The 23,068-nt window shown below is 56.3% G+C and overlaps 8 protein-coding genes across 8 annotated transcripts; 3 read left to right on the top strand and 5 right to left on the bottom strand.

The window, feature by feature from the left end:
* Positions 1-117: 117 nt before the first annotated feature.
* On the top strand, positions 118-1,853 carry BJ171DRAFT_501743 (peptidase M24, structural domain-containing protein). The gene has a single exon (XM_053110699.1). It carries the CDS (start codon positions 214-216, stop codon positions 1,726-1,728), a length of 1,515 nt encoding a protein of 504 aa, XP_052967387.1. The 5' UTR covers positions 118-213; the 3' UTR covers positions 1,729-1,853.
* A 147-nt stretch (positions 1,854-2,000) lies between these two features.
* On the bottom strand, positions 2,001-3,114 carry BJ171DRAFT_580991 (uncharacterized protein; the record flags this gene model as incomplete). The annotated part of the gene is made up of 2 exons (XM_053114073.1): positions 2,001-2,897; positions 3,079-3,114. The coding sequence occupies 2 exons, from the start codon at positions 3,112-3,114 to the stop codon at positions 2,001-2,003; spliced, it is 933 nt and encodes a 310-aa protein (XP_052967386.1).
* Positions 3,115-4,275: 1,161 nt separating this feature from the next.
* Positions 4,276-5,428, top strand: BJ171DRAFT_71529 (uncharacterized protein). Its single transcript, XM_053115841.1, has 3 exons — positions 4,276-4,630; positions 4,854-5,012; positions 5,141-5,428. The coding sequence occupies exons 1-3, from the start codon at positions 4,503-4,505 to the stop codon at positions 5,280-5,282; spliced, it is 429 nt and encodes a 142-aa protein (XP_052967385.1). The 5' UTR covers positions 4,276-4,502; the 3' UTR covers positions 5,283-5,428.
* A 2-nt stretch (positions 5,429-5,430) lies between these two features.
* On the bottom strand, positions 5,431-7,354 carry BJ171DRAFT_71526 (acyl-CoA N-acyltransferase). Its single transcript, XM_053115840.1, has 2 exons — positions 6,786-7,354; positions 5,431-6,594 (listed from the first exon to the last, which is right to left on the bottom strand). Exons 1-2 carry the CDS (start codon positions 6,990-6,992, stop codon positions 5,575-5,577), a joined length of 1,227 nt encoding a protein of 408 aa, XP_052967384.1. The 5' UTR covers positions 6,993-7,354; the 3' UTR covers positions 5,431-5,574.
* A 362-nt stretch (positions 7,355-7,716) lies between these two features.
* On the bottom strand, positions 7,717-8,673 carry BJ171DRAFT_474259 (uncharacterized protein; the record flags this gene model as incomplete). The annotated part of the gene is made up of 1 exon (XM_053108733.1): positions 7,717-8,673. The coding sequence occupies one exon, from the start codon at positions 8,671-8,673 to the stop codon at positions 7,717-7,719; it is 957 nt and encodes a 318-aa protein (XP_052967383.1).
* Positions 8,674-9,752: 1,079 nt separating this feature from the next.
* Positions 9,753-12,814, bottom strand: BJ171DRAFT_501739 (uncharacterized protein). Its single transcript, XM_053110698.1, has 6 exons — positions 11,850-12,814; positions 11,536-11,632; positions 11,258-11,418; positions 10,826-11,121; positions 10,339-10,744; positions 9,753-10,050 (listed from the first exon to the last, which is right to left on the bottom strand). Exons 1-6 carry the CDS (start codon positions 12,658-12,660, stop codon positions 9,962-9,964), a joined length of 1,860 nt encoding a protein of 619 aa, XP_052967382.1. The 5' UTR covers positions 12,661-12,814; the 3' UTR covers positions 9,753-9,961.
* Positions 12,815-13,003: 189 nt separating this feature from the next.
* Positions 13,004-15,023, top strand: BJ171DRAFT_501733 (HIT-like domain-containing protein). The gene is made up of 5 exons (XM_053110697.1): positions 13,004-13,149; positions 13,437-13,629; positions 13,768-13,891; positions 14,001-14,083; positions 14,221-15,023. The coding sequence occupies exons 1-5, from the start codon at positions 13,033-13,035 to the stop codon at positions 14,658-14,660; spliced, it is 957 nt and encodes a 318-aa protein (XP_052967381.1). The 5' UTR covers positions 13,004-13,032; the 3' UTR covers positions 14,661-15,023.
* Positions 15,024-15,069: 46 nt separating this feature from the next.
* Positions 15,070-21,409, bottom strand: BJ171DRAFT_615883 (periplasmic binding protein-like I; the record flags this gene model as incomplete). Its single annotated transcript, XM_053115340.1, has 31 exons — positions 21,316-21,409; positions 21,154-21,252; positions 21,051-21,058; positions 20,885-20,963; positions 20,628-20,682; positions 20,450-20,516; positions 20,087-20,222; positions 19,914-19,997; positions 19,829-19,850; positions 19,674-19,729; positions 19,484-19,601; positions 19,183-19,404; positions 18,886-19,074; positions 18,577-18,718; positions 18,471-18,495; positions 18,269-18,346; positions 17,973-18,074; positions 17,843-17,860; positions 17,673-17,757; positions 17,458-17,557; positions 17,290-17,351; positions 17,129-17,198; positions 16,825-17,025; positions 16,674-16,701; positions 16,441-16,533; positions 16,213-16,323; positions 16,095-16,144; positions 15,839-15,905; positions 15,652-15,719; positions 15,297-15,527; positions 15,070-15,210 (listed from the first exon to the last, which is right to left on the bottom strand). Exons 1-31 carry the CDS (start codon positions 21,359-21,361, stop codon positions 15,070-15,072), a joined length of 2,853 nt encoding a protein of 950 aa, XP_052967380.1. The 5' UTR covers positions 21,362-21,409.
* Between the last annotated feature and the right edge of the window lie 1,659 nt (positions 21,410-23,068).

Below are 23,068 nucleotides of genomic sequence, written 5' to 3'. Positions count from 1 at the left end.
GGTGCAGTGCCTCATGGCCGGCGGCCCAAGGCAACACCAGCCCCACGACCCAGGCAAGGCGATCCCACGAACCGGCGCTGTGGGACCCCCACGCCCAAGCCACATCGGAACCGCATTTAACCCGAGAGTTTTCCTCCATCTCCAGCAGCCATCTCCGGCAGCCATCTCCAGCACCTCGATCCCGCAGCCCACAGCCCACAGCAGCCCGCAGCCATGTCCAAGACCAACCTGTTCCAAGACTGGGTCCAGTCGCTCAAGCGAACCCCCTCCAAGAGCTCCCGCAGCCGCGACGATCTGTCGCTGTCTTACAAGCCCTATGAAATCGACTTTTCCATGCACGTCGAGCTGCGAAAGAAGCTCGTCGATCGCATGAACAACCTGCCCCAGGAGAAGCGACACGCCAACGCCGCGGTCCTGCTCGATGGTGGCTCGGAGCTGCCAAAGTACTGCACCGACACCACCCACTGCAACTTCCGCCAGGAGAGCTTCTTCCAGTATCTCTTTGGCGCCCGTGAGCCCGACTGCTCCGGCGCCATCGATCTGTCCACGGGCGAGTCGATCTTGTTTGTGCCCAGACTCTCGTCCGAATGGGAACTGTGGTGCGGCAAGGCCCCGACGCTGGACTATCTCAAATCCCACTACCAGGTCGATCATGTCCACTACCAAGACGAGAAGCTGGAGGTGCTGCAGAAGCGCGGCATCGTCCATCTGCACGTTCTCTACGGCCTCAACACCGACAGCGGGCTCTATACCGTGACGACCGCCAAGTTTGACGGCATCGAGGCCTTCACCGTCCACAAGGACATCCTGCATCCCGAGCTGGTCGAGTGCCGCCTCATCAAAACCGAGCGAGAGCTCGATCTGCTCCGATGGATCAACACCATCTCCTCCGAGGCGCATGTCCAGGTGATGCGGACTCTCAAGCCGGGCATGATGGAGTTCCAGGCCGAGAGCCAGTTTCTGTACTATTGCTACATGATCGGCGGGGCCCGCTTCCACGCCTACACCTGTATTTGTGGCAGTGGCCACAATGCCTCTGCTCTCCACTATGGCCATGCCGGCGCCCCAAACGATAAGGTCCTCAAAGACGGCGATCTGATTCTCAATGACATGGGCTGCGAGCTGCACTGCTATGCGTCCGATATCACCTGCACCTTCCCCGTTAACGGCAAGTTTACCAAGGACCAGATCTTTATCTACGAGGCTGTTCTCAAGTCGCATGACGCCGTCATTGCTGCCATGAAGCCGGGTGTCGAATGGAAGGATTTGCATATCCTGTCGCTCCGTGTCCTTGGCGAGGAGCTTCTCAAGGGTGGGCTCCTCGTCGGCGACATCGAGGACCTGATGAGGCACCACGTTCCAGCCTACTTTTACCCGCACGGCCTTGGGCATCTGCTCGGCTTGGACGTCCACGACGTCGGAGGCTACACCGATGGCAAGACCCGCACCCCGACCAAGTCCCTCTGCAAGCTGCGTTGCGATCGCGCGTTGGAAAAGAACATGGTCCTGACCGTCGAGCCGGGCTGCTACTTTATCGATGCCCAGCTCGACGACCTCCTGGCCAACCCCGAGGCGAGCCAGTTTGTCAGCAAGGACGTTCTCGCTCGCTTCCGGGGATTTGGCGGCGTCCGAATCGAAAGCGACGTCATCGTGGTTGAAGACGGCGCCGAGAACATGACCAAGGTTCCCCGCACAGTTGCTGACATTGAGCAGTGCATATCGGCCTGATTCGTCGATCGCAAGCAAGACTGCCGGCGTCCTCTTGTATCGCACCGCATTCGTGCTTGAGGCGGCAAGTCTCTCCCGTCTCGGCCTTAAAGCGGCTGGTAATAAACCCTCACCGTGAATGATGACCATGAAGATCATGAGGGGCTATGAATGCTTTCGGAGCTGTAGCTATTCTATTAGGGAAATGCACACGTGCGGGTGGTTGACCAGCCAAAGGGAGAGGGGAAGTCCCGGCGAATCAGTACTACAGACAAGACAAATATTCGCTGGGCTCAGATGACGGCCTGTTGTTGCGGATAGGCCTCGAGCAGGCCAGAGACGAGAGAAAACGGCATCCGTCCAGATTCGACCAGATGGCGCTCGTACGGACCGATAAAGTCCTGCGAGCAAACGGCAATGAAGAGGTGCATGCTCACGATGGCCGAGAGCTCCAGCAGCCATGGCGGGAGCGACTGAGTGAGCGCCCGGTATGCCAAAGTCTCCCTCCAGAGCTCTTCCACGATCACGACGATGCCTTGGAGCACAAAGAACCGAATCGACATCAGATCGTAGTCGTGGAAGGAGGCCGAGGTGATGTAGGCATGGCAGGCGCCGCTGATCAAGAAGACAGCCAAGACGCCGCCGGCCCTTCCAACTCGATCGCCAAAGCGAGGCAGCAGCCATTGATGTACGGGCTTGAACCCAACCATGACCCACACCGTTCGAAAGGCTCGGTGCCATCGGCGGCTCCACAGATCGCGCGGGCTCGAGCTGAGGTTTGGGCTGATGAACAGCTCGTCGAACATCGAGTTGCGGGTTCCGAAGGCGAGAACCAAGACGGTGTGCATGATCTGGCCGGCAACGACCATGTTGAAGAGCACAAATTGGCCACAGAGGTAGCCTAGGGCCAGCCTCCAAAAGTACGAGTCGGGGTCGCTCTTGGTGAAGCTGCGGGCCACCTTGATCATGTAGAACATGGCATCGTAGATGAAGTACTGCAGACCAATGAGAAAAACCTGCTTGACGATGTAGAGACCATCCGAAGGGGGGTTCTTAACATTGGTTCTCTTGGCAGCGGGCTGCTTGCCGTCGCAAGGGACCTCGGCCACAGCTCGGCCCCAGCCGGTGATAAGGAGATCCTGGAGCCTGCCCCCGAGTGAGCTTGAGGAAGCGGGCTGGATGAACATCCACTGGGAGCCAGAAGACAGATTGTGAGGGGAAACGACGCACGCAAGCGACGCACGCAAGCGACGCACGCAAGCGAGGCATGCAAGCGAGGCATGCAAGCGACGACCGAGACATTGTTGTAGCCGAGCGCACTCCTCAGCCCAGGCCGAAGCACAGCTTGCTGGACATCCCACAAGCACTTACAACAGCAGACTTGACGAGATAATACGATGCGAGCATGGCGACAGTTATGTCAAGGCGGGCGTCTGTTGTCGTCCAGAACCACGCCGCCCAGAGGGACCATGCATTCAGCACAACGAACACGGTCGATCGGAGGGCGAGGGCACCCGGCGGGAGTTTCTGCGAAGCGACTGGTGCGAGATGAAGCAGGGCCATCAGACGCTGTTAAAAGGAGCCACGGCAAGACGACCGGGGGATGCAGGACAGCAGCCGACAGGACATGCGGTTGCACTTGGCTCACTCTGGCATGCCAACGACGGCAACATCACCGCGGCCAAGAGGAAGTGCGGTGCAGCAGGACGGAACTCGGACGGAGCCAAGAAGGCTCGGGAATCCACGATGAAGTGCATCGGCGAAAATCAGATGGGCAGATGTCGGTTCTTGCGGTGTGGGAAACTGCCAAGGGTTTTTATGGGACCGGCGGGGGCGTTCGGGCAGAATCGGTTCAAGGGGCAATGCAAAGGCGAATGCGGACTGGGGGCGGTGCCATCAGCAAGGAACGACGGCCGTTGTGCGCCTGGGGATACCCACGGCGTTGGGCGTCAGTACACCGCGGGGGCTCGATGGGATGGTTTGGTGTTGATGTTGATGTTGAGGATTTGGTGTTGATGTTGATGTTGATGTCAATCCAATAAAAAACGGGACACCCGTGTTTTTGACCATTCATCGAATATGCTGTTACCCAATGTTATCGCGCGCTGGCCATGACCATTCGCCAGACGGTGTGGAATCGCGACGTCAATGCGGCGCGCAACATGATCACAGTGTGCAGGTCGATTGTGGAGACCGGAGAGCGACCGGCGGTCTTCACTCGGAGGTGAATTGTTGAATTGCATGTGGTTCTATTTTTTATGGCTTTGCTTGACGCAAGCACATCACATACTACGCTGACACATGGGATCGTGAGGGTGTCCCATTTGCTCATGTGCAAACGAGTCACTTCGACATGCGGTGGATCGGATATGTTGGCCGATCTGACTGAATGACATCGATCGGCGCTTGCCCTGCGTGTTTCCTCCCTCATTCCAAGTGTGTCCTCTTGCCCTGACTTGCAGCGACTCGCTGGCCCTGCCGTATCCACTCCTTGCATCACTTGCTCACGCTTGTGTCGGAGAGAAATGGTGCGCCCTTCCCCTCTTTTTTTCCCCCCCAGCGCGCTGTCCACAGGACTCGACCCAGGCCCAGGCGCCCCGCGTCGGTTCGGGCCTGCTCCATCTCTGTCCTCAAACGGCCTCCATGCGGGTCCGCTGTGTCATTGATTGCATCCACCAGTTGACTGCACCGATCGCACCAACCGATCGAATCTGCCGGTCGTGCCAGTTGATCCCGTCTGCCGATCGCCCGGCTCTCTTCGCATCCTGCTGCAACAATCAAACGTGAGTTCGATCATGGCCGAGAAACGGAAGCCCGATGAACCTGCTCTGTCGGAGCCCAAGACCCGTCGCTCTGCCTCGTCTAAGGCGACTCTCCTCAAGGCAACGGTGCATCCCGAGTTTTTTTACATGAAGATCAAGCTGTGAGTGCTATACTTGTACACAGTAGAGATCATCAGCCGTCGATCGTTCAGTCCGCTGCCAGCATTGCCGTTTCCTGGCCTCGATGAGGGCCAAACTTGCCCACATCTCAGATCCATTAATGGACCCTCGGGAACTCCTCCTCCTCCTCCTCCTCCCACAATCCAAATTTTCTCGATGGAACATTTCAACTGCTCCATCGATCCCGATAACGACGTTCTCCAGTACCTTCGAAGACTCGCACAAACTTGATGAACTGTATTTCAAAAACACCATCTTCGAGGCCCTGCGATCGGCATTCGGTCTTGTTGGTGCTGGCCACCAGGTCGACTTGCTGTCCTTTGACGAACAAACCCAGTCGGGCTTGCTCCGAGTCCCGTATGAGTAAGTGGCGATGGGGACTCGTTGCCCTCCTGATCTTGCCTCGTAGTGATCGTGCAGCTCGGCAGTATCATAGCGCTCGCCAAACCAACTGGTGCCCTCTGTCGTACCCTCACAACGATTGGCTTCAGATCCTCAAAGACTGTGCGAACGGCTCTGTCGCTCTTTCGGACTGTCGACGAGCGGAGGCTGGGCAAGTTCGATGTGCTTGATGGCTCGGCGCATCTCGCAAGTCTTGCGGCTTCCAGTCGGGACTGGGACCCTCAGCCATAGCCATGCAAGACTTTACCCTTTCTCTCGACAACAATTAGGAAAGACTGAGGTATCCACTCTACCCATACGAATCTCTCAAGCCGACATTGGGACAGCGCGGTGTCTGAGATTTAGCACCGGGACGCTCAAAGCGGGCCGGTCTATCTGTATTGACGACCACCGACTACATTCCCTGGGTATTGAATACACACATTGCTCGCTGCGGAGCACTGCAATTCAAAGCCGGGGTGCAGTCGTCCAAGACTTGAGCTTCAAGTCACCGTGCCTCCCTGGCGTCGGCAGCGAGTGTTGTTCAAAACGAGTCCGATCGCAGGAAGCCGTAGCGCTCAGTGCCGGGACACGCAATGTTGCCAGCGCATCCACAATAGATGCCAACGGGCTGTCGGAGATACTTGGCCAGGTCGTCTTCGTCGCCTGGTCCAAGGACCTGCTGCTCCTCGCCCGGGGTTGGCGAGGGAAGGCGGATGGGTCGAATGATTTTCCACATCCATCCGCCGTCCTGCACGTTCTGGCGATGCGTCCGGCTCGCCCAGGCGCTGCCCGTGCTGGCCGAAATGCGGTCCAGAACCTCGTTCGGGAGCAGGGCGCTTGGAAATCGGAGCTTGGCAGCGTCGGTGGAAGTCAGTCCGAGCCTCGAGATGGCCCAAGCCACCAAGCTTTCGAGATACCTGGCGAACGTATCCAAGGGCACCAACTCGACCTGGCCCTGCTTGATGGGTCTGCCGACGAAAACTTCCCGGATGTTGATCGTCGGGGCTGACGCTGTTTCGGGATGGCTGCGGAACTGGGCCAGCTCCGCATTCGAGGCCTCGAGGATGGCATAGCCAGCAACGCCGTCTTGGCCTGTGACGATGCCGCTGATCACGGTCCGGCGAGAGTCTTGGTAGTTGCCGATATACTCCTTCCAGTAAAAGTCCGAGTCTCGGCGGAAGGAGGCCACCAACTGCGTCTCCGAGATCCGATAGAGTGCCTTGATGGTTTCCAGATCAGCCTCAAAGTCAATTTGCCGACACTGGAGGCCTGGCTGTGCCAGCGGGCCCAGACCGGCCCCGATCTCGCAGGTGGTCAGGAACATCACGCAGACTTTCCAGCCCAGCTTGGCATAGAGCGGGACAGCGGTCGACGTATGCAGAACAGAGACGTCGATGCCCGTAGCAGCCATGTAATCGACCGAGGCTTGCAACAGCCTTTGGGCCAGCCCTCGGCGGGTGTGACTTGGAAGGGTGGCTACATCGCCGATTCCGCCAACGCTGTACTGCAAGTCCTCAAGAAAATTGACGTTTCGGCGATAGACCCTGACGGAAGAAGCAATCTGAGCGCGATAGAAGGCACCGCGAGGTGACGGCATGGGGAGGGGTGTTAAGGACCGTATGTCGATGAGGGGCTCGTCACTCCCTGCAGACAGACAGCATGCGCGCATATCGCAGACCATCCACGGCGGCGACGACGGCGCAGAGCCTGGGATTGTTGGCTCAGGAGAGGGCGAGCAACGCCGGCACTGACCTCAGCGGGGCTCTTGCAAATGGCAACGAAGACACCCTTGTCATCGCGGTTGGGATCGGCGAACCAGTGGTTCTGGAAATAGAGCCGGGGTGTGCCGACGGGACCAAAGACGGTGGTAAGGTGATCAAAGAAGGCATCGAGGGAGTTGGGGGCCGGCGACGCATCGCCAGAGAGCCTGATGTTCTCGACGGTATAGTTGGTGTCCATGTGGAGGGATGACCAAGGGATGACCAAGGGATGGCCAAGGGAGTATTGATCAAGTCCAAGGTTCCAGATGCAGCGAAAAGGAGACAGGCGGCCGAAGGCGGGGACGAGGAGGGAAGAGGAGGGAAGAGGAGGACGGGTGCTGGGAGACGGGGGCTGGTGGTTGGCCGCCGAGTCGAGCAGTCATGAATGTGGCCAACAGTGCATCCGCCCCGCAGGACCACTCCCGGACGACTCCTCGGCACTGGCCGCTATGCGCTCATGGAGGACGGCGGGGTGCATCGGCGAGCATTCGTGAGGAGCCACCTGAGCGTCCGTGTTGGCTTATCTTGAGACCGCCCAGGGGCAGAGTCTATGGGGTCTATTGACTTCAGGGAGCACTCGGCTCGGGTTGGCGGCTGAGGGTGCGGCCAAGGGTGTGGTCAAGAGGAAGGGATAAATCGGCAAACAGAAAGGGCCAGCCAATCGTCGAAATGCACATCGGCAAGCGGCAACGGGCAGAGCGGAGTCGGTGGGCTATGGAGGGGTGATAGGATGCAGAAGGCAAGATGGAGAAGATGAAATGAAGGCAGGTGTGCTCATGGCCAGGCATCAGGTTTCAGGAGAAATGCATGGGGGAAGCCGGCGGTCAGTCCCAGCCCGGCGCAAGCTGGGGACGGTCAAGACGGCATGATCGACATATTCAAGAGACAACAGGCGGTTCTGGAATTAGGGGGGAGAGTCGATGCTACTGAAGGTCAAGTCCAAGCTCCGGAAGCAGGGCCGAGTAGCGTTCCCAGGCTTCGTGGATGAATCCGCTGAGGCCGGGGCGACGGAGCTTTTGCGAAAACTCAAAGATAATATCCCAGTTGGGCCGGCCGAGCTGCTCGCAGCCGATCGTCTCGTCGAGCAGGGCGAGCATGGAACTCCCGGTGGTGCACCAGGCTGCGGCGATCCAGTGCTGCTCGCTGAGCTTGACGCTGCGCTGTTTGAAGGAGCGGACAATGTCCTGGGCAATCTGGACGTTCCCGAGCCGCAAGCTGATACAGAGCGCCTCCGAGAGGACCTGGATATCGGCGAATCTCGACGGCGGGATAGTGCTGGCCCGCTTGGGCGCTGGCGGCAGTGTCGATCCCGATGATGCTGTCCTGGCTCGGCCGCGAGGCAGAACTGGGCTGGGCTTGGGAAGATTAGCCTGGTACTCCGTTTCGTAAAAGGCCAACAGGCTCGTGCAGAGCAGCCCGTATCCTCTGTAGACGGCCAGCCGCCAGAGCAAATGCAGTAGCCGCGGAAGGCAGCTCTGGTCGCCATCGTCGTCCCACTGGTCGGCCCAGACCGACTTGCTGGGTGGACGGACCAGCCGCTGCTGATCAACAAGCCTTCGAACATTGGCAACAAGAAGACAGCAAACCGGCTCCTTCAGCAGACTGAGAGGAAACCGGTCCTGCTGCACCTTGAGTTCCAGGAAGGGGCCCAGGCGGAATATCTCGGCAAAGACCCAGTCTCGGTGCCGCATGAGCCAGGACGCCTGCAGCCGCGGTGACGACAGCAGCGAGTGGAACTTTGAGTGTGCCCGGCTGAGGCTTGAGGGGTGGTCGACATAGAGACATATCTGGAACAAGACCTCGGTGGGCAGATGGGTGAGTCCCATGCCTGTGTCCGGAGAGTGTGGTGCCGGCTGGGGCACTGTGTTCTGGAAGACCATTGCAGCCGGCAAGGCGACGGCTCTTGGATGGTTCGATGTGAGGTCTTGCCTGATTTTGGGATAGGGGGTGCTGGTCTGGCGCTTGAGTGTGAGATGGCCTGAGGAGTAGACGGCAATGACGGGCGACAGCCGAGTGCGATGCTGCAGGGACAGCGGCTGGACAAGTGAGGCGGCCCGAACCGAGCCTCTTGGTCGAAGATAAGGCCAGGCGAGCTTGCCCCGGGCTTGTTGCGGGGGGGGGTTCCTGAGGGCGAGGAGCTGCGGGGCCGAGGCAAAGTTAAGACGGGCGGATCAGTAGCGGCTGTTGCTGTTCAGGGCGGCAGGCGAGATGAGACGAGCAGAGCGCAAGGCGTCGATTTCCTCCCAGAGCCCCCAATCCTCAACCGCCGGTCGACAGCGACGGACCCCAAGCCGGCCGCCGAGGCCCGCACAGCAACCGCATGCATCGCCCACCTGCAGTCTTGCTCGGTCGTCTGGTGGTGGGAAGAGCCGATCCCTTCGAAACTCCGCTGCGGGGGGGGGGAGCGGGGGTGTTCTCAGCATGCCCACCGCCCGTCGCAGACGAGGATATCTGCACACCTCGGATGACGAGTGCGCGCAGGCCCGTCGATCAGCTGCCAGGGTCGATCGGCGATCAAGCAAGGAGCTCGCCTGGCGACGGCATCAGGCTGTGCTGCTGTTGGCACTTTTGTTGCTGTCCCAACACACTGCTTCCGATCATCATCACCAGCAGCACCAGCGTCAGCAGCTCTCGATCAGCGGCTCTGATCAAAATACTGAATCACTGCCTCGATCGGCCGCAGCGCTACGATGGCGACCTTCGTACCCTTTATTCAGAAAAAACGGGACACCACACCCGCTTCCATGAACATGCAGTATGTGATGGCTTGCGTCCAACAGAACCACATGCAATTCAACAATTCACCTCCAAGTGAACACCTCCGGTCGCTCTCCGGTCTCCATAATCGACATGCACACTGGTCTGGGAGTGCCAGCGGTGAATGGTGCTCTTGGAGACACTGAATATGGAGGCAGCCTTTCTCAGACTATGGATGACAGTAGCGCCGCATCACGGAATGGTCATGGCCAGCGCGCGATGGTATTGGGAAACAAAACATTTGATCAATGACCGAAATCCGGGGTGTCCTTTCTCTCTGGATTGACTGTAAAGGTGAATGTATTCAGGACTGAAGCTGGCTCAGCGAGGCCCGAGTTCCCGCTACTTCATTCGCAGGCTGCGCTTGCGAGCATGTTGCCAACAGCCCCTGCTTGACAAGTTGCAGCTGCATCAGTTGCGTTTCGGTGGTTTCAGCTTTGAGATTGGGCGGAGCTCTTTGCGTCCGCCAGCGGTCGGCACAGGCATCTTGGAGGGTGGCTCTGGAGAGAGAAAGCAGCGAGATTCGATGAGCATCAAGCATGCTGCTGGTGAAAGATGGCCCAAATTCGCACCCCGGTATCCGAATCCAAGTGCTGGCCATGAACACGAAATATGGAGGCAAATGGGACGTGCGGGATCGCTGTATACGCAGGAGAATATGCCGAGCAAGGGTGCGAACGCGCCGAGGCATATTTTTGATCCGCACATCTCTTCGGAGCATAGAGCATCGCCGCTTTGCTGTGATATTCCTCGAGCCCAAACAGACCGGAGAGCCATGACCTACTTACGCTCGCTCTCTTCGTTTGGCTTCTTGGTTGGCATGCGCAATGGAATCGCCGAGCCAAAGACCGGCAGTTTCGAGGTGGCTCCGACGCGAGCAAACTTGGCTCGCGACTGCCCTGGGTCGTCGTCTTCGCGCACCGAGTTGGACTTTTTGATTTGATACTTGGACAGGTCAGGTAGCATGCCACCGAGGTTCAGAGGCATGGAAGGCGACGATCCGACTTTTGCTCGTGGCCCTGGCGAGTGCTCAGAGAGCGATACGGCTGGACTCTGCGGGTTACTCGAGGCAATCGAAGCGATCGACAGCCTCCGCAGCTCTGATGGAGTTGGGATGTTGGACGAGGACTCAGGCACAGTGGGCTTTGTGATCGTGACCATCACGTTGGGCTCCATTCGTGCAGCGGGAATCTGCTAGAGATCGACACAGAAATCAGGCACGACTCGGAGGTCATGGAGGAGCGTTCCCAACATTCCATTGGGCAGGTAACTCACTTGCGAGGATTTTTGTGTTGCTTTGGCTGAGCTTTTCAAGCCGAATCGACTGCGGAGATTGCTTGGTTTGGCCAGCCTGGACGAATGGCTGGAGGGGGCCGAGGGCGCTATTGAGGTCTCCTTAGTCTTTTGAGAAGATGCAAACGGCGACTTGAAGTTGAAGATCGAGTGGGACAGTGGCGACGTCGGCTCGCTTTGACTGATGGATTGGATGGTGCGTTCTGCGCTCCGGAGAAGCTGGATTCGAGATGGGTCCGCGGGATTAAGCTCTTGCGGTTGAGCTTGAAGGCTTTGAGCTGGATATCGACGCACCGTGATAAAGGTGTCCGCAACAACGGCGAGCGGGTGAATAAAGCGACCTCTCCGTGTCGAACAGGCGCACTGGCTTCAGAGAGCCTTCTGCGACTGTGCACCGGTTCACACAGCACTTACAGGGGGATGGCTTGACAGACGAGCCGCTGTGGTGCCCCGCGGGTGCACCAGGGCCAGCATAAGAGCTTTTGGATGACAAGAACTGCTCGTCAAGGGCAAATATCTTTGGGACGGCTAGCCCCGGCAGCGCAGGATTCGGATTTGTGTGCGTGAGAGGTGATCTGGCGATATAGGACAGCCACAGACACACGATAGTGAGCATCATTCGACGGCGCACAAAAAACGCTTGCGGCTTCCAAAAGTGAGAGGTGGATCCGCACAAAGTAAGGGTCCCTCACCCCTCGACAGGGCCAGGCAAGGCTCGATAGGTGACCGGCGGCGAGTCGACCAGATCCATGTCAGCGGGTTTTTCTTCATTCATGAGCTCGCATCCCGCTGTATAAGATTGTATCATTCATGACGACAAAGCCAGACTTGTTAGTCAAACTGGAGCCAAGGCCGATATCGTATGTGCACCGTTAAGCATCGTGTGCCCGCATACACCAGCATTGGGTTGGATCCATGGCACCGAGGTCGTGTGAGCACGGTGCAATGTACGTGAGGATCTACCAGTGCAATCTTTGTCCAGACGCAGGGTCCGCTTTAGCCGTACCGAAGAGCTTTGTGAATGGACTGCCCTTTCTACTTTTGCTGAAGAGCCTGAGATTCGGCGACTTTGGGGTCTTGGATACCGGAGTGGTCAGGTCAAGGCTGAAGGACGAGTCCTGTGATTTTTTTTGGAACGGGCTGGTCAGATCCAGGCCAAAGGATGTATCCTGAGACCTTTTCTGGAACGGACTTGCCAGGAAGCTGAATGGCGACCGCGCCGCTTTGGGCTCCAGCGAGCCGGACAGAAAACTGGCGTCCTCGGGGATTTCGCCGAGATCCTTCATGCGGGCCAAGTCGGCGTCAGTTAGTGCCGCGTTGGTGGTCTTCATCTGGGAAAAGGGCGATGCGCCTGGAGCGGCGGTCATGGGGCTATCGGTGCCTGCAAAGAGCGGCGTTGGCGGCTTTGTATCCTCGAGGTTCTCGGCGAGCATCTGAGAAGCGTCCTGGTTCCGGATGGGAGTCAAAGGAACGAGATGGATGTCGAACATTCCGCTGTCAAGTCTGGGGGTCTCGAGCTTGCCGGTGTTGGCCCATTCGGCGCTCTTGGTCAACGGCGATGCATCCGTGTGGCCGGGAGTCTTGAGGCACGGCGAGCTGAACGAGAAGACGTGGCCAGAGGGCGAGGCAGTCTTGAAGGCAAATGGCGACGGGCGAGCCACTGACGGAGGTGATTGCGAGGGAGAGGCCAGCAACATCGGATCCATCGTCGCGTCGAGGTTCATAATCTCGTCTCCCTGCGAGTTGAGGACGTGACGCATGTCGGCAGCCTCCAAATCCACCAAGTCGTCGATGTCGTCTTCAACAGAAGTATCCATGTTGGAACGCGATGAGGGGAGAGTTGTCGACTTTGCTTGTGATTTTAGTGCACTGCTGATTGCGTCTTCCGTTGGGAAATGGCTCTGGGTGATCGCTGACGCTGACCCGCGGGCCGATGGGCGAATGCAGAGCCTGGATCAAGCACGACGGAACAGGACGAGGGCGGGCGGGACAGCCCGCAAAACATGGCGCCGACTTTGGCCAAAAAAGGCAGCGATTGATGCACGGGTCGATCCGGCTGGATCCATGCCTGAGCCGGGACGGATGTGCGCAGCAGCTCCAGTTGCGCCTCGCACTATCAATTTTTTCCGACCCCTCGCGGCTGCCCATCAGCAGAATCCTCCCCTGCAGCCGATCTCGACCCAGCCCAGATGAGCACCCCGTCCCTCTTCAGCCGCATACTATCTTGCTTCGAGCGGGCAGTTGCGGCTGGCCACGTCATCTTTACCGACTCGACGTGTGCCGTTGTCGAGAACGCCGGCGTTAATGTGAGTCCAATGTTGGCCGAGCACCACCGACCCCGGTCACTCTCCCCGCTCGACCATCGCTATTTGGAGTTGACTTTTCATGGTCCCCAAAACCCACTCTCCCATTCGAGTACCCTTGCTCTTCGTAGTGCTTGATGACTCACGTTTCATGGCAAGCTGAGGCGCGCACCGCCGCTCGACTCTGGTCGAAACTCTGCATACGATTTCGGATGCAACTCTCAGGTTGCCGACGTCACTGATGTCACTGATATCGCTGGTGCCGCACTTGGCTCTGGACACCGTTTTAGTTCCAGGTGCGTCTTGCCCCCAGTCTCGCCAAGAAGCCAACCGGCGGCTTGACAAGAAAGCTAGCCCAGAGCAAGCCTTTCGATCCGTTCCTGCCGTACGATCCGAATCTCTATGTGGATCAGTACGAGGACCATAATTTGCTGCTCAACAAATTCAGCATAGTTCGCGGACACGTCCTCTTGACAACCAAAGGTCAGCAAAAACAAGAATGGAAGCATTCAGCATGACTGGTTGCTGGCTCGGCGACGCTGGCACCCGGCCATGCCCTCATGGCCAAGATACGATGGTCGCCCGGCTTCATTCTCCGTTGCCCTCTCCTCGCCCCACCAGGGTTCGCAAGCCAGTATGATCCCATATCCGAGTCTGACTTCAAGGCTGCGCTTGAGTTTCTGCGTGATCCGTCGCTGCCCAGGTTTCTGGGCTTCTACAACTGCGGGTCAAAGTCTGGAGCCAGGTGCGGGAGAGCGGGTGGGCTCGCGCAATGACCAAAGCCAAGACTTGATTTGAGGGCCAACGGATAGACGCCGATGTTGGCTCTGACTTGTCCCTCTCATGTATCTTAGTGTCCCACACAAGCATCTTCAGTTTCTGCCAATCGAATCCGACCTCCCCATCGAAGCGCTGGTTCTCCGGGACGCTACGCAAGGCAAGCCTACGCAAGGCAAGCCTACGCAAGGCAAGCCTGCGCGATCTGACTGCCGTCGACTTCTGCTGGTTTTGCAACTGCACCTCGTCTCAACTTCGATGCTTACGCCACTCGGCGACTGTCTCGCTCTTCATCAGCACCTGAAGATATCTACGTTTCGGATGCTATTCCGTTCGCTCACGCGATTGCTCGCTTGGGTGTCGAGACGACCGCACACGACATGTGGACCCGCTATGTCGCTGTTGTCAGGCGAGCTTTCTTGTCTGCGGGTCTCGATCCGACCGAAGTCCTCACCCCGGGAGTAGTGCCCTCGGGTCAGATAGTGGAAGGACAGATCGAACCCATCAGCTACAACCTTCTCTTCACACGCGAATGGATCTTGGCGGTTCCGCGCTCGCAGGACAACTACGAGCCTGGTGATGGCGCAGTCGAAAACCAAGTCAAGATCAACGTTAATTCGGTGGGATTCGCGGGTATGATGCTGGCAAAGTCTCAGTCCGAGCTGGAGACTATCGTACAAACAGGGCCGATCAACATTCTTGAGGGCGTGACCTATCCCAAAGCACTCGCTGCCTAGCGCATGCAAGGCACCCAGCCCAAGCACTAGCCTGGTCATGTTGGTGCCAATGGAAACGTATATGCGGCGACCCAACGCCCGGAGTAGGTGTGATTCATCTCAATATAACGGGCCAAACGAGTCAATCGTCCGTCCGTCCGTGTGCTCCGGGCCTTGGGCGTCTTTGGCAATGAATGGGCATGCATTCGGGATCCGGAGAAAGCTACTATCTGGGTGCCACGTTTCGTTCTGCGAATGTTAGGAACAGGACACCTGAAATGACCCTTGAGGTCTTGGGAGATCTCGCCGTTCCCAAAGGAATCGCAATAGCACAGCCCAATGAACGGCCCATATGGAACTTTATTGATACAGGCTACTAGCGGTGTGGCCCTGGCCGTGGCGAGCGGCGTGGACTGGCCCAGATACCGCCCTATGAGATTGTATCACTCCGATACAAAGCCGGTCCTTTGAAGGTGTTGCTACTTGCCCGCAGGAGGTCGAGCTGGGTCGTCTGTCTGGACGGAGGCTTTCTCGAGCTCATCTCGCGTCTCAAAGCCTGTGACGAAAGCGTCTGGAATTAAGGCCGATTTTCTCGCCACACTACCCAAGTTCATCTGCGTTATGATTGCGGATCTGCTTTGTCTCAGGCCGGCGTACCATTGTTGTGTTGGACAAGGAGAATTCTTTGACCATCGACCGGACTTTTAGCGGGACAAAGAGCAAAGGGAGGCCGAGGCAAATGAACTCAAGGTACCCAAGGCCGTTGTTGAACAGGGACGAGGCCACGATTTGCTGCAGATCCACTCGAAGAAACCGCGTGCAATGCAAGATTGTGAGGCACGCCAGAGTTGCAATCTTCATGATATTGTCGGTATAGGAGCAGTATTGCTGTCATCCAGATATTCGTCGTCAGCATATCCGTGAGAATGGGATCGATTGCAAGGTCAAGACTGTGGACATAGCCCACGATTGTCGGGCTACTCATCCCACGGGGATTTGCATTGCTTCTCACCATCATGAAGGATCTCTCGATCGTGACCCCGGCAAGGTACAAAAACGACACGGCAAACACCGTGGCTGCTATAGAAAGGAACGTCCATACTCAGTTTATAGTCGCTGTTTCATTGCGGATCATCACGAAGATCGACTCTGCCGATATTAACTAGGCGGTGGGCATTGGCATGACCTCGATAACTGACCATGTTTCCACTGGTACTGAAGGAGAACGACTGCAATTGTTCTCTCGAGAATGTCGAGGATGATCAACTGTTGGAATAGAAAGCAAGGATCGAATCATGGGCAGTTGGGCAGATGGGCAGATGGGCAGATGGGCAGATGGGCAGATGGGCAGATGGGCAGATGGGCAGATGGGCAGATGGGAAAGGGGCAGATATTGATCCAGTCGCGACGAATCGCCGACTCATATATCGGCCTTTGTTTCGGGCCCAGACTTACCCAGTAGTACTGTTTCTTGAATGGCCTGTAAAGCGCCGAGTACGCAGTGTCTGGCAAGGCATTAACCGAGTCAGCATTGGATCCCTCGTGAACAGCATCCATGCAATTATATCCTTACCAATATTGTAGCTGACCAGGCTATGTTTCTTGAGGTACCGCAGCTTGCGGATGATGTGGAATGGAATGATCCCGACCAAGGTGACCATTATGGCGCTTGCTGCAAAAATCACTGGGATTCAAAGGCAGAAAATAGGATAGGTTCAGTGCAGGAGCTGCCGGAGGCCTCATATGTCCTCGTTCAAGTGGATACCGCCAGCGTCCCAATGAACAGTGCAGAGTCTCTTACGGATGTAATGCGGTACCGTCCAGCACTGAATCGTGGGTTCGATCTGGAGAAGCTGCTGCGAGTTGACCGAGAGGCAGTTGAAGGTAGATATCGCTAGCAGGATACAATATTCCGCAATGTAGTGCGTTTAGTTCGTGCGCGTACCCGAACTTGTGCCAGCACTCGACCGGACACACGGTTTCTCGAAACTTGTGCTCGATTCGCTGGACACCCAGAGTATCCGACTACCCCACCTGATGAAAGTAACGGGATGTTGGTCGACTGGTGGTATTGGAGAGCGTCAGTGTTTGGTAAGTGACTGATTTGTGCGGACAACGGGCGCCTTTCTTCAAACCACAGCCAGAGTCGGGCGGCTGCCGAGTTTGGGAAAGCAGTCGGTCCTACCAAGTAGAGATCAAGGACGGTCGCAATGGCTGACGGAATGAACCCCATCTTTGAAATCGACCATAGGCGTGCCGATATCCGGTAGAGTGTGGTGTTGGTGTTTTTCCAGTATGAAAGTCGGCCAATGTACCTTCCGGCAAGGATAATGATTCCCAGCTCAGCGAAGAGCACCGCCGGAAAGAGCATCAAAAACAGGGTTTTCTGCCAATGAGGAGCCGCAGTGATGAATTTTGTGACTGAAGGCAGAGGGGCGAGTCTGTGTCATTGACATGCTATCGACCGCCGAGAGAGTGCTGATACTCACATAGAGCGAGCGGATCGGTAATATGCAAACAGGACTGCCAATATCAATTCTCAGCGTGACCACGGCGAGCCTGAGGGTTCGTGAATGTTTCAGCAACGACACATGACACGATGCTGATCGTTCGGGTGTCTCTGCACCCTGATGTCCGTGGACTCGCTTACAGCGTGGTGATCCCGTCGGAGGAGTCGTGCGGAAGCATTGCACAGAGCTGATAAAAAAACGCCTGCACCCCCCGCGACAACAGCCACCCAATCGTCAGTTGGTGAATTGTGCCGAAGTAGAGTAAGGCGCTCACAATGCGAAGGATGTAGTCAAGTCCACCAGCCTACCAAGTCGACAACAAAGTAGCTATATGACTTGGGAATGAGGATGTAGATCGTCAGACACAGAAACGAGCCGATGGCAAATGTTATGATGATGCCGAGGTAGCTTGTCCAGTCGCAAGGGACACATGCCGATCGCCTGCCGTTTCAAAGTCATGGGTACAGTAAGAATCACCGAGTTTGCAGCGAATCCACCGCCAATGCGCTTTCGGCTTGATTACCATTCAAACAGCGAGCTGTTCGAGCAGTAGGCGCACAGTGGACCTTCAAAGCCGCCTTGGCAAAGATGCTCGAGCTCACATCCACCTAGATTTGTTTGGCAAGACCAGCGCCCGGTTGAGCACTGGTACGTCGCATAACCCAGACATTTTAACAAACGAATCGTGCTTACCCGACGGACAGCACTGGCCTACACCACAAACATCAGAGAGATTAGGCACTGCCGGTAGTCCATAAGACTGCACAGGCTGCAGTACGTGCTTGAATCTGCTCAGAAGACACACTAAGCATCGCATACGCACTGTTGTCTTGGCATTCGAAGGAAAGGATTTCGCCATTTTGATCGAGACCAATCCAAAAATTGGCCTGCGCCGTCACGGGACTGCCGGAGAGGCATGTTGCACCTAGCCAAACAGAATTGGTGGCGAGTCATTATCAACATCAGGGGAATGCATGCCGCGCTGTTGACATTTACCGGCAGGGCACATGACACACTTGGTTTGCATAGCGTTTGGATAGGACCCTGTGACCATCGAGCGTTGTATAGAGACTTAGCGGCAGGCAAGGTGACCGCCCGCAGGCAAATGCATGCACTTACCATCCGCGCAGGGTTGGCAAACTACTTGTTGTCGAGACATTAGAAAGACGAACGATCGGATGGTGTAGTTTGGGCAGACTGTGTGTTCGTGGGTTGTTAGCGTCTACTCTGTGATTCTGACTTGGTCAAGCCGTCCGGTTACTTTTGAGCTGGAATTTGGCTCCGTCAATTGTGGATTCAGCAAGAGTGTACGGGCGCCTACCAACTGGGAGGATATCGGTAGGAAACTGAAAGATACGGAAGTTTGTGAGCAGTACAATACATTTACCGCATTGATGAATGCTTGCATATCCAGCCCCTCTGCTTACACTGCCGTAGAAGCTTCCGTTGAACCAGTACGTCATATTTACGATTGTTTCGTTTTCCAAAACTCCGACGGGAACAATGTTTGGATAGTATCCCACATGCGGATCGAATCCTGAGCCTATAAACTCAATGTAGTTGTATGGACTTCAAGGACAATCAGCAGTGGGATCAGAAGCCTGCAATTCGCTCGCTCGCTCTCGGGGTAGCTCCAGGTGTTTCTCGGAGCAACAGCGAATAAACTCGGGGTACAAAATGCTCTAGGAAGTGAGGCAAGCTTTGACTCAGCAAAGTAAGGATCTAGCAGCACCTACAGACTCGTATCGCCGTTGCTGTTCAGGCGCAAATTTCCTGTGCAGTTGCTGACCAACTCAAATTGAGATATGTAGTTTGCCGTCAGAGCCTCTCGCGCGTCGGCGATCATGCTTGGAGTGAGATTTTGCTGATTGCCCAGGAGCTCATGCAGCGCGAGTCCGAGAAGACGCACGAGATCGTAGGCATAGCTGTCGAAGACATGCTCAGTTAGTACTGCTATGTGCAGGTGCACGTCATTTCTCCATGGGACAAAGATATTCACGGTATGGAGCTGGTGCAAATCGAGAGCTTCGTACACAGAATAGACATCGGTCGCAAGGGGCAGACTGATGTTGCATATTGGAACAGTGCTGCTCAGCTGCTCCCAGATACTGGGGAGCTCACACTGCGGGTTGTATGTAAGGGCCAGTTCGGGGGTGATGATCCCCCACAACCCATCCAAAAACTCGGGTGTCATCAGGTTCATTTTGATCGCGGGTGGCGCGATGGACATGAATACGTAAGTGTCGCCAAGAATTCTGGGAAAGTGAGGACAGATATGAGCGAACCTCGATGTTGAGATCCAGGGCGATGCATTTTGACTCATACGGTACGAACTTTCTCACTCCGTAAAAGTAACTCGCAACATCGAACGACGACGAAGTGATCAAGACCAAGATGTGCGATCCGCTCTTGATGGCTTGTTTGCAGGAATTGCTTGTGGTTGTGTTGATATCTGAGCAAGCCGGTGGGGCAGAGTGAGCCAACGGCGCAGGTCGGGCATGTACAGCACGGCCGATGGACTTACTCTCGCTCAGATCAAATCCATAATCCGAAACAATAGTAACATTGAGGATCTGGCAGCTGATTTATAGCCATTGGCTTCGTCAAAATCCAGCAGAGCGGGCTACATTGATGGGGGAGGCGGGCAAAGCTGTCACTGCGATTCGGCGACTAACCTACCTCTGGCGAAAGATATTGGCCACTACAAGGCACATGAGTTAGTGGTAGGCAACAGGGCGCGCCGCGATGTTGCGGCATCACTTACTTCCTTTTCCAAATGAGTCGTAGCTGTATACCATATTGATATATGACCATCCGGCGGCTTTGATATAGTACGGCAGCGACGCTGCTACGCAATATGTTGCGTATATTGATCCGCGATTAGTGGCACTTTGATGCTCTCCTTGCAAGTCCAAGTGCCTCTGGGATGCTACTCACACGAAAACGCCGCCGAGACACCAAATCTCCAAAAGTACGGGTAGCTTGATTTGTCGGAGAGGGTCGGGTCCCCAGCATACACACTAAACTGATTGAGGTGGTAAACACGCCCCAGTGTCGCCAGTGCCACCGTCGTCTTGGGTGTGCGCAGAAAGGCAGATGATAGGTGTGGTGTGAGCTTTGTCTCAAGGATGGCTCAAGCTCCATCGCAGCGGTTGATGTGAAAGGGCCGCCGTCACCATCTTCGAGCATGGCTATCGGAGGCCTCGTGTCGTTTGTAGTGCAATGCCCATTCGGTTTGGATCGAGGACAGAAGGCATTTCAGTGGCGAATTACCTGCATGGGAATGAGGACGCAACTCACCTCCGATGTCATTTCGCCGAATAGTGACACTATGTTATCGATAGACTGCAGCTTCATCCATTCGCTCCTGGAGGCGCGCAACACGTACTGTGAGTGGCGTGAGGGAGAGCTCGATACGGCCAGAAGAGATAAATAGATCCACACGAATCACCAAATCAAGAGGATGGAGTAGCCTTACACTCCCGTATATGTGTTGTATTGCCCAAGGCCGACCGAAGTGTCGTAGTCAGGGGCTGGTCGGTGGTGTTGCGCCAGCGTCGAATGTGGGAACGTCGATAGCACGACGGTCAGAGAGAGTGTGTGAGTGTCGCAGGATATTCAATGCTTGTCCCATCCTCTAGGCTGGTCGGCACCAAGTCCAATATCACCCCGAGTCATCTCGCTTTCCTCGTCATAGCTATCTTTGCTATTTGAGCATAGGCAAGCGGGCTTTACCTTGGACCAGATTGATTCTCGTGTACGGCAGCACCAATGGATCGTTGTTCAAAACCTCGACCGCACAACGCACGGCGCACTACATGAGAGACGATACCGACCGTCAACACTTGCCTGCACCGATATGCGCTGTGATGGCGAGGCGGATCCACTGAGCTCGCCTTACCTTCAAAGCTATCCGGTATGATAAGAGACGCGTTCGGGTTATTAAAGGAGTGATCAGTGTCCATTTGCATATCAGAGCAAGCGCAGAGGCTGCTCAAACGTACCTTCCAGATTCCATTCTATGAGTGGCTCCGTGGGCATCAGGTAGCCCAGCGTGATGTTGTTTGTTTTGCTTGGGAGAACCGCGCAGACTTGCTTGGCCCCTGCAAGGATATGATAGGATAAGCACCAAAGGCCCTATTGCTTCCTGTTCCAATATACCTTACCTGCAACAAGCCATGCCAAGGCAACAGCGACATGGGCATATCGCATGGTGGCGCTGATGTCGCTCAATTCAGGGGTGGGTTCTTCACAGCCAAGAACAATCCTCGGTGGTTTGTTCGGCCGTTGGACGATCAGCCGGGTTTGCCGCGAGTCCCAAACCATCGGAGCATTTCACATAAGCCCAGGTCAATCACACCGCCGCTGGCTGGAGAAGCACCAGCATGCAACACTCCGACCGGATCCTACGCGGGTGGCTTCACACTCTTTGCCCAGGGCGTGCGGCGATTGGCGGCTGGCTGCGCCACGCTTTTTTTCTTTTTTGAAAGCCGAGCAGCACCTCCGACTTCAGGCCGGCCGAAACACTGCGTCTGCTGCGACTGCCTCCATCGCTGCCAACTCAGCCGCCTGCTCTTCGTCGAGACCCGATATCGCAAGCAGAACAGCCGTCGCCATGGGAAAGGGACCGAATGCCATCAACAAAAAACACAAGGATTCGTGGAGAAGCGCCAAGATCAAGCGGACCAAGGTCAATGCGTCGGCCAACCGCCTGCCAAAGCATCTGGTCCAGCGAAGCAATGACGGTGTTCTGGCCGCTGCCGAGGAGCACGGCCTGCCTCTGAAGCCCGCCAAGCTCGGCAAGAACCAGCGGCTGGTTCGGGCCACTCTCTCGAGCAAGAAGAAAGTCCGATTGCTCAAGCGGGATGCCAAGCTGGTACGGCCGCATTCGGAGCAGCGGCTGCTGGAATGCATGCTCGACAGCGCCTGCGTGTATTATCATGCAATCAACTGGGCTGCATGCGCTCTGCATGCGCTCTGCATGCGCTCTGCATGCGCTCTGCATATGGCTCTAGGCCTTGCACCGATTGCGAGTCAACGAGGCAAACGACGAAGAAGCGACGCATGGGTTTAGCTGACCACCTCTACTTGGGATTTTGCAGGATCACCAGCGAAAGGTTTCCCTGGGGCTGGCTGATGCGGAAATGAAAGGTACTGTTATCCCTGTCCGTCCCTCTCCTTTCTCTTCCATCTTTATCTCTGCATCTCTCGTTTTCGCCGCAGCTATGGGATTGATGCCTGCTGTGCCCGTGTCGACCTAAAATGCGATGCCAAGCGGTGGGGAACGAACAGGAATGTGCATGTAGCTGTCCTGCTTCGAACGGCTTCTGATCTACTTGTGCAAACGTGGCCATGCTACTGCAGAGGAGGTTGAAGCTGCCCCCAAGTGGGCCCTTGCCAAAAGAGTGAAGCCCCCGAAAGAAGCCATTGCCGAGGCTCTCATTACACGACTCACGCAGTTCGGCATCGTGCCGGTAATGAGCGAAGCTGGAACGATCCTGGGACAGCCGCCGCACCTTTGAGCGAGTCAAAGTACTGCAAACAATACAGCTGCCAAGATGCTCGCCCGCACCTGCCTGCTGTCCGTATCCTGCTCGAGCCGACGGCGGTAGACAAAACATTTTTGTGACTCTGTACATTCATGCATGACACTGGTATTGCGACGCCAGGCCAAGAAGACACATTTGCTGTAATATTGAATCGCAGTCGTCGTCGCCTGGGATCGTCGCCACTCTTCTCGCTGGCTCAGCGAGCCCTGTGGCTACTGCGGAGCAGTCCACGCTCCCGGAATGATCCGCAGTTATTTGGTTGCTGGCTCTTGGGCAGGGGCTCAATGTTGATCATCTGGACACTCTTGAGGCTCTCGAGTTGTCGATGGCCCCGGCGCAGTAGATATTCTATCGTCGCAAAGTCCTTCCT

This window comes from Polychytrium aggregatum (genome assembly GCF_025602895.1).
Source record: "Polychytrium aggregatum strain JEL109 chromosome Unknown BJ171scaffold_15, whole genome shotgun sequence".
NCBI classification, from domain to species: Eukaryota; Fungi; Chytridiomycota; class Chytridiomycetes; order Polychytriales; genus Polychytrium; species Polychytrium aggregatum.
This window is presented reverse-complemented; position numbering and strand designations above follow the sequence as displayed.